Raw genomic sequence first — 8,566 nt, 5'->3', positions numbered from 1 at the left:
CAGAGAAGGAGCACCCTGCACATGCTCAGAGGCACCATCTTTCACCACTTCTACTGTTGCAAACAGGTGCTGGGGTTGAGCCCTATTGGCTCCTGTTCCATGGATTGTGCCCACAAAACCCTCAGGAGACCTGACTGGGCTTTACCTGGGCTAGGAAGGGGGCAGGAACTCCCTGGAGCCTCCAGCCGGGAAAGCGATCAGTTTCTGCCCACAAGCAAAGCAGAGGAGGAGGAGAAGAGAATCAAAAGCGCCCCAGTTCCAGATGAAGTTGTTAGAGGCAGAGAAGGGGATCCCGGGTAATCCTGCATTGTGGTGGATGCAATGTGGAAGCCAGGCTGCCAATGCAGTTGCTGCTGTTGCCACTTGCAGTGACTGCAACCCCCCACCCCCAAAAAACCTTTAGGAAAAAAGAAAGGAGCTGTGTTACAACTCCTGCTGCCAATGGTGAGCCCTACCTGTGAGGAACAGTTGAGAATTTCTCTGCCTACTGGGGAAATTTGGTGAAATTGTCCCCCAATTTCTGTTTCCACAAACAGAGTGCAGAATTTTGAGAGGCCAAATGCGCACCGCTCTAGTTAAAGCCACATCAGCCTTGCTGGAAATTCTTTTAAATTTGAAAATTGTTTTAAGGGGAGACAGGAGCCGGAATAGGTACCACAATGCATTTCACTTGGTCTTTACTCCTGCCAGGATCTCTGTGTGCCTTGCTCTCCAAGAGGATCTGGAAGGTGGACGTGTCAGCTCTCGCAGAACGGGGTGTGAAGGGTGCGTGTTCCCTGCTGCTGTTTTACAATGTTACCCACTTCTGCTCTTTGATTGCAGCATTTGGCTGGACCTCAAGAACCTGCCCGGGTCTGTATCTCCCTCCAATGACCACACTGGACTTATAGCTGGCTCCCCTTGGACCCTGAAACGTGACCCCAACGGACCCCAACATCAAGAGACCCAAACTCAAAATGGGCAACTGCAAAAGTCATTGGCAGGAAACACAACCAAGAATCTGTTAGTTCCTTAAACGTCTTAACAGCTTAATTTTGGCAGGCTGTTTCAGGGGCCAGAGTCCACTCATCACAAATATTTAAATAGGCAGGTATCAATACAGACTGAGTGCAGAGAGCACTATGGGATTGTTTTGCCCCAAAGTGAAGCCCAAAGGCTAAGCAATGCAAGAATCACAGCCAGAGTCACATTACTAGGCTGAATTATTATTTTATTCACTCAGGAGGAGAAAAACCCCTATACAGAAGAGAATGCTAGGTTATGTGTTTCTCCAGGCCAGGCTGAGAAAACCGAGCAGCCTTTGCTATCCAAAATGGTCTCAATTCAAGCTTCCATCATCATCCAAATGCCCCCCCTATAAAGATCCAGTTTTGCTTTATCCTGTTTAAATTTCCAGAAATGTTCACAGCTCATATATAGTCAGCAGCTGCAGACGGATGTCATGAGAGAAGCAGGGAACATCGGAAACAGGGACTGTGGGAAGGAGCTCCAAGAGGGTTTTTATTTTTTTTACCAGACATAGTAATTTTTGTCATGGCAAGTACATTCACCAAAGCCTCAGCAGGCTGGATTTCCAAAATAGAAGGAAAAGGATTTGTCCAAAGATAACGGGCCAATGGTGATGCCGCCATTCTCACTCTGCCTCTAGTTGGCATTCTGTTATAATTTTGGGCCCCGTGTTGGAAGAGGATGTTTGAAACCTGAAGATGAGGGAGACAAAATTGAGAGAGAGAGAGAGAGAGAGAGAGAGAGAGAGAGAGATGGTTTGAGGTGAGGTTGGAGTATGTGGGTGTGTTCAGAGGAATGAGCCCCTCTCAGGAATAATTTACCGTAGGCTGGAGACGTTAGACCTCCGGGTGTCAAGGCGTAAGAACTGATAGCAAGAAAATAGGCCAAGGGTGATGCTACTTTTGGTCATTCTCATTCTTCCCCCAGATAGCTTTCGGTTAATGTGTTGGCCCTGGTGTTGGAAGAGAATGTGGCGGACGCCGGGAGGGCAGCTGTTAAAAGTGTATGAAACCTGCACACAAAAGAGACAGAGAGAAAGATGGGTTTGGGCTGAAGTTGCAGCATGAGAAGCGGGAAAAGCAGCCCCTCTCAGGAACAGAAGAGAATAAGAACATCAGAACAGCCTTGATGGATCAGACCAAGGGTCTATCTAGTCCAGCATTCTGTTCGCACAGTGGCCAGTCAGATGCCCCAATGAGAAACCTATAACTAGGACATGAGTGCAATAGCACCTTCCCGCCCATGTTCCCCAGCAACTGGTGTACACAGGCATGCTACCTTTGATATGGGAGGTAGCATATAGCCATCAGGACTAGTAGCCATTGATAGCATTATCCTCCATGAATTTGTCCAATCCCCTTTTGAAGCCGTCCAAGTTGGTGGCCATCAATAGTTCTTGTGGTAGCAAATTCCATATTTTAATTCGGCGCTGCGTGAAGAAGTCCTTCCTTTGATCTGTCCTGATTCTCCCACCATTCAACTTCATGAGATGACCCCCACTGGGTTCTAGTGTTAGGAGAGAGGGAGAAAAATGTCTCCCTGTCCACTTTCTCCACACCAGGCATCATTTCGTACACCTCTTTCAGGTCTGCCCTCACCCACCTTTTCTCTAGGTGAAGGAGTCCGAGATGTTGTAACCTTTCTTCGTAAAGGAGAACAATTTATCCCAGGGGCTGCCAGCCTAAGGCAAACTTTCAGCCAGGGTTTACTTTACCTCACGCCACTCATTATCTTTCAGATTGCATTTGTAGTCATCTCCAGAACAATATTCTTGGAGGACTTCGAGGTCTGCCGACAATAGCTTCACGCACAGACGGTAACGGCAACAACGGGTGTAGTAATACCTATTTAGCAGATGCGGGAGACAGAAGGAGAAGACATGGACCACGATTCAAGCCCATCGAGACTCGATGTTGGCTCCTAGTTTGGGGTGTAAAGAGAAGACCTCGGTGCTGGCATGCGCTGTTACTCTGGGCAGTTTTTGGCAGGGAAGCAGCTCATGAATATTAAAAAAAATAATAATAAAGAGATCCGGGTGCCATCCTGACTAGCAGTGCTGGTATCAAATTTGAACTGGTTGACACTCTAAACTGACAAGGCAAGTTGTTTACCATAGAGATGCAGAGAGAGAGCGACACATCCTCTCTGCCTCCATGAAGAGCTCTGACCAATGGCAGCTTGCACGCATCTCCTTGCAGCCAATAAGGAGACCCAGAAATGTTGTGCGAATTCAGCCTTTAAGGAGGCACTTTTTGTCCTGAGAAGGCAGGGCCTGGCTGAGAGCTCAAGGCCAAAGTAAGTACATGGTGGATTTGTCTGGGTTGGACAGCTTTGGAGCAACATGGTGACCTGGGAGCTGTCCAAGGTCCTGCAGCCCAGGTCCAACAGATCTTCTCCTCTGTCCTACTGACTGACTGCCAACCATCTTTTGGATCTCATGTAGCTCTGTTTATCTCTCAGACTTTAGCTTGGCCCATGGACACCCGCCCTCTGTGGCCAAGACAGGATGCTCTCCACTCACCAGTCCTTCACCACAATACTGGGGTTGATCTCATCTATCAGCTCATCCCAGTAACCATGATCCTTCAAGGTGATGCGCTGACTCTTGATGCAGAGCCTAAGGCACAAATTAAAATAATTAGGAACCACCACCATTATTTTGGCATTTGGACTACACTGTCCAACTCTGCTCATGGGCTTCCTGGACTTATCTGGTTGGCCATTCTGGGAAGGAGGACAGTGGATTTGATGAAGCTTTGGCATAATCCAGCAAAGCTCTTCGTACATCCTTAAGCTTTAAACTCTTATTTGGGAAGCTATATTTCCAGCAGCTGAAAAAAGAGGTTGAAGACACCAACACCTGGAGAAGGTGACCAACAGAAGCAGCTGAGAAAGATGGGAGCAGAGAAGGCATTTTTATTGGGAAGAGTTTTTATTGTAGACATCAGCTCCCTCCAATAAAACATCCTTCCAATAATGGTTGAATTTGGGGCTGGATGAATTTGGGGCTGTTGGATCTGAAAACTATCGATTTAGATCTTGGTTAGGGATGGGACTCTTGTACTGTAGCCAAGTTCTTTTCTTTCATTTTCTTTGGCTTGAAATGTCTGTTTCTACATGGATTTATATTAAGAACACCTGATTAGAGGGACTTAATTCAATCTTCCCCTTTTCTGATTATTGCCTTCATGGGGAGATTTATTAATATTCAGGTCTGCATGAGAATTCCCACAGGAAAACATGGAAAACGGCTTCTGCATCTCCAAATCTATTTCAGCACAAACGTGGCCACGATCCTCACCCATTCCATGCAGCAAAGCATTTCTTAATGTGCTGATAGGGTATATCTTCATCTTTCATGTAAATATTTCTCAGAAGGACATTAGTTGTTTCGAGTTCTAATGAATCTTCTCCCGAAACTTCCTCAATTTTCCACTGGCCTTCTGGAGGTGACTTGATTTCCCAGAAGCTCAAGCCCTCTAGGGAAAAAAAGAAGGAAAGACAGAGAGCAATGGGAGAGTGGGGGTGAGCGAAACAGCATGAATCTTTTAAATAACAACAACTAAACTTATTTGTACAAATGAATCTAGACGTTGCTACCATAGACTTCTCTGCCCAAACAACAATTCCTAGATTTCCTTGTTATTAGCAATTGCCGTTAAATCGGTTTAAGCTGCAAAACATTTGAAGTATGGGTTCAGTCCCTCACTTAGGGCACAATCCTACACGTTTAGACAGAAAAAAGTCCCGCAGCTCCCAGGAATGCTGGGAGTTGTAAGACTTTTTTTTCTGTCTAAACATGCATAGGATTGCGCCCCTAATCACATTCATTCTCTTGTAACTTTGGGAAATCCCTTTAAGTTTCCACTGAAATATAATGTTCATTTTTGCTGTCATTAAAAATAGATCGAGCAGCTCTCCTTGGACTGCACCATTTTGGAGCATAGGTGAAGGAACTGTGTATTTGAAAGCTGTTCCACGTACGCAAAAATAATCCCTGCACTCCAGATACCCACGCGTCAGGGAAAACATGCCTTGCCGAGTCTTTCATAGGAGGTTCCTTTCTACAAACAGGGATGTGTTTTGTGTGTGTTTTTAATGTGAGGGAGAATTCGAACATGCAGGTTGGAGGAGAATTGCCACCAACCTGCATTCTGAATCGGGTTAGTCCCCGCAAGGCTATACCAGGCACTTTCAGAAAAGCACGTGTGAATCAGCATTTCATCAGATTGAGGTTTCCTGCCCTCCCAGATAAATAGAGTCACACACCTTCACCACAAGGGTTCCTGATTAAGTTCTTTTCCAGGTGGCAGAAAATGTAGAAGGGTATGGACTCTTTCCAGTCAGAGTGGCTGCCCTTCCGTTGGAACTTGCGCCTCCACAGAAGCGGCAAGTCTACCAAGTCCCGCCACTGCGAGCAAACCAGCCGGCAGTTGCAAATCAGGTCCTTCGAGGGGACCAGAGACAACACGTCCAGCAGGATGTGTTCAGGTAAATCTCCAATGTTTGCCATCTTCCTTCCGAGAGTCCTCAGCTGCCTGCAAAGAAGAACCAGAAGAAACACACATTGTTACCACCAGTGGGCAACAGACAATGACCTGACAGGGCATCCTTGACAAAGAAGCTGCATCCAGAAGCCCAGAAAGCCAACTGTTATGTTGTTTTCTGCATTGGTTTTTACAGTGTATTATATGTTTGTTTTTACGTAAATTGCGAAGATATTGTGAAAGTAGGCCTGACTAGGGCTTGTAAGTAGTTTGGTTCAGGCGAGGTGCCTGATGGGATTGTGTGTGTGTGCGTCCGTGTGTGACCATGAGAAGGTAGTTATAATTTGCTCATAAGCAAGAAATTCCTTTCCACCTAAGTAACTCATCCCTAAAGATAAGAAGGCCGCTGTGCTGGTAAGACTGTGCTGAGTACTAATTGGTTTCTGAGCACGCATAGTGTGTTTTTCTTTGTTCTCCAACTTTCAGTCTGTATAAATGCATCCTGTTTTCTTTTGCGGGGAGAGACAGTTTTCATCTGTCTCTCCCACGCTGTGATGTGCTTTAATAAATTTCTGACTGTTCAACCTAAGCTGCCTTGGATATTTCCTTAACAATATCTTAGGATATCAAGCTGTAAAGAAGTCATTAAAAAAACCCCAATGTAGGCAGACTCTGAGATTCGGAGGTTGGAGACAGCCATCTTGCACTGGGCTACCTTGCAGGGCTGTTGTAAGGCAAATGAGCAAAGGGCTGGATGCGCCTGATCTCGTCTGATCTTGGAAGCTAAGCAGGGTCAGCCCTGGTTAGTGCTTGGATGGAAGACTGCCTGGGGATCAGGCTTCCTGCATGGAGCAGGGGGTTGGACTCGATGGCCTTGCAGGCCCCTTCCAACCCTATGATTCTATGAAGGCTTTCACCAAGTGCTGTGCTCCAATATGCCTGATGTAAGCATTGCTAGATTTCAGTTCATGTTGTCTTGTGCTGACTTATTAGCCCCTCTAAAGAACCTACTGCCCCCTTTCCTGGCTATGGGAGTAACTGGGCACCGCTGGACAGGACAAGAAAGGTAATCCTGAGTCAGAGACTTTTAGGTCCTTCGTTGTCATGCCCCCTGGGGAGGACTCCTGTTTGGGTTCAAGTCTCCAAATCTGGTTGATTCTCCTCTCCCCTAATTCCAGAAGGACATGAACAGATGGCAGTGAGTGTGGAGAAAGAGAGGGGGCACTCTGCACATGGTGAGACTGAGGCACCATATTTTTACACCATATTTTACATTACGTTTTTACACTGGTTTTTACGTTATACGTATTTTTTTTTTTTTACATAAGCTGTTTAGAAATCTTAGGATATCAGCATGTATACAAGGGGGGCACTCCGCACATGCTCAGAGGCACCATCTTTCACCACTTCTGCTGTTGCAAACCGGACCCAGGGATGACCCCCGATTAGATCCCGTTCCCTGGATCCTGACCACAAAACCGCACTGAGCCTCTCAGAAGACAGTCCTCGCCGGCATGGGTCTTACCTGGGCTAGGAAGGGGTCAGGAGCCCACCGGCGCTTCCAGCCGGGTGAGCGATCAGTTCTCTGCCCCGCAGGCAAACCGGAGGTAGGAGGAAGGGAATCGAAAGCGGTCCCATTCGAGATGATATCGCAAGAGGCGGAGATCCGCGAAATGGTTCCTAGCCTTCCCTCCGGGGGACTGGATCGGCCCCGCGGCTCCTCCCTGCTGGGCGGGGCGGAGAAGAGGGGTCTCGGGCAAGGCTCATTTGCATACAGTGACGCGTGGCTCCTGCCCCCCCCCCGGCCCCTGCCAAGGGTATCCCAGGGCTGCGTAAGTTGGCCCTGACTTCTGCGGAGGGATTACTGCTATTGGTGCTGTTACTGCTGTTATCATTATTGCTGCTCTTATCGCTGGCTTTTATTGTTGTTTTTATCACTTTTAATAGTTTGTTTTTATGTATTTTAGTGCTGTAAGCCGCCTTGGGAGGGCTTCTGCCCCGAGAGGCGGCCAAGAAATATTTCAAATAAATAAAAACACGACATAAAATCAGTCTCCGGTCAGGGCGCAGGAGATCGCAGGCTTGTACATTACGGAGAACAGTGGCATCTGGGGGGGCTGTGAATCCACTCTGGGTTGCGGCCAGAACCAGCCAGAGTTCTAAAGGAGCTATCCGAAGTGCTGAACCCTATCCTCAAAATCGGTTCAGCACCTTCGATCGCTCCTGTAGAGTTCTGACTGGTTCTGATGGACACCCAGAGCGGACACTCCGCCCCACTGAAATGGGAGTCACCAGCCTCCACTGATGGAGAGGCAGAGCGCAGTCAAACCCTTCGTACTCGCGAAGTTTGCGTCGTAGGAATAGCTGCACTTACGCCTTCCACTCCAATGTGAAGCTTCATACGTTCAGTTTAGAACCTGTGCTTTTAGAATCTACGCTTCCGAGCCGGATCCTCCTCCTTCTGTTTGGTTTATTCAGAAGCACGTTTCACGGCCTTCAATGGTTTTATTTCCTAGAAAGGGTGGAGTGGATTGCAGCCCCGTGCAAAGATAGGGAGCATTAGTATTCATTATCATCATCATCAATCATCATCATTAATTATTACCATTTGTTATCATTTAAAAGGGCTCTATCCAATTTTATTCCTACTTCGAGGAGACTCGTTGAAATGAATGGGGCTTCAGTTATTGCTATTATTATAATTCCTACATTTTCATCCTGCCCTTTTCCTCTTGCAAGGAACCCAAGGCGGTTTATTCTCCAATATTATTCCTACTTAGAGGAGACTCGTTGAAATGAATGGGGCTTCAGTTATTGCTATTATTATAATTCCTACATTTTCATCCTGCCCTTTTCCTCTTGCAAGGAACCCAAGGCGGTTTATTCTCCAATATTATTCCTACTTAGAGGAGACTCGTTGAAATGAATGGGGCCTCAGTTATTGCTATTATTATAATTCCTACATTTTCATCCTGCCCTTTTCCTCTTGCAAGGAACCCAAGGCGGTTTATTCTCCAATATTATTCCTACTTAGAGGAGACTCGTTGAAATGAATGGGGCTTCAGTTATTG

At 46.8% G+C, this 8,566-nt stretch overlaps 1 protein-coding gene across 1 annotated transcript; it reads right to left on the bottom strand.

Annotated features, from left to right (window-relative positions):
- Positions 1-1,190: 1,190 nt before the first annotated feature.
- Positions 1,191-7,191, bottom strand: LOC146335305 (F-box only protein 44-like). The gene is made up of 7 exons (XM_084821848.1): positions 7,021-7,191; positions 5,278-5,546; positions 4,310-4,487; positions 3,530-3,625; positions 2,723-2,852; positions 1,830-2,020; positions 1,191-1,700 (listed from the first exon to the last, which is right to left on the bottom strand). The coding sequence occupies exons 2-7, from the start codon at positions 5,519-5,521 to the stop codon at positions 1,634-1,636; spliced, it is 906 nt and encodes a 301-aa protein (XP_084677974.1). The 5' UTR covers positions 5,522-5,546; positions 7,021-7,191; the 3' UTR covers positions 1,191-1,633.
- Positions 7,192-8,566: the final 1,375 nt, after the last annotated feature.

This window comes from Heloderma suspectum, chromosome 15, assembly GCF_057233095.1.
Source record: "Heloderma suspectum isolate Gila_16-S chromosome 15, 16-S_ref, whole genome shotgun sequence".
NCBI lineage: Eukaryota > Metazoa > Chordata > Lepidosauria > Squamata > Helodermatidae > Heloderma > Heloderma suspectum.
The sequence above is the reverse complement of the archived record's forward strand: the minus strand, read 5'-3'. Positions and strand labels throughout refer to the sequence as shown.

Excerpts from the sequence above, each read along its gene's own strand:
- LOC146335305 (XM_084821848.1), bottom strand. The coding sequence starts at position 5,521 with ATGGCAAACATTGGAGATTTACCTGAACACATCCTGCTGGACGTGTTG. Across the intron at positions 4,488-5,277 it reads CAGGAACCCTTGTGGTGAAG|AGGGCTTGAGCTTCTGGGAA; the intron begins GTGTGTGACTCT and ends TTTTTTCCCTAG. Across the intron at positions 3,626-4,309 it reads TGCTTTGCTGCATGGAATGG|GCTCTGCATCAAGAGTCAGC; the intron begins GTGAGGATCGTG and ends TTTGTGCCTTAG.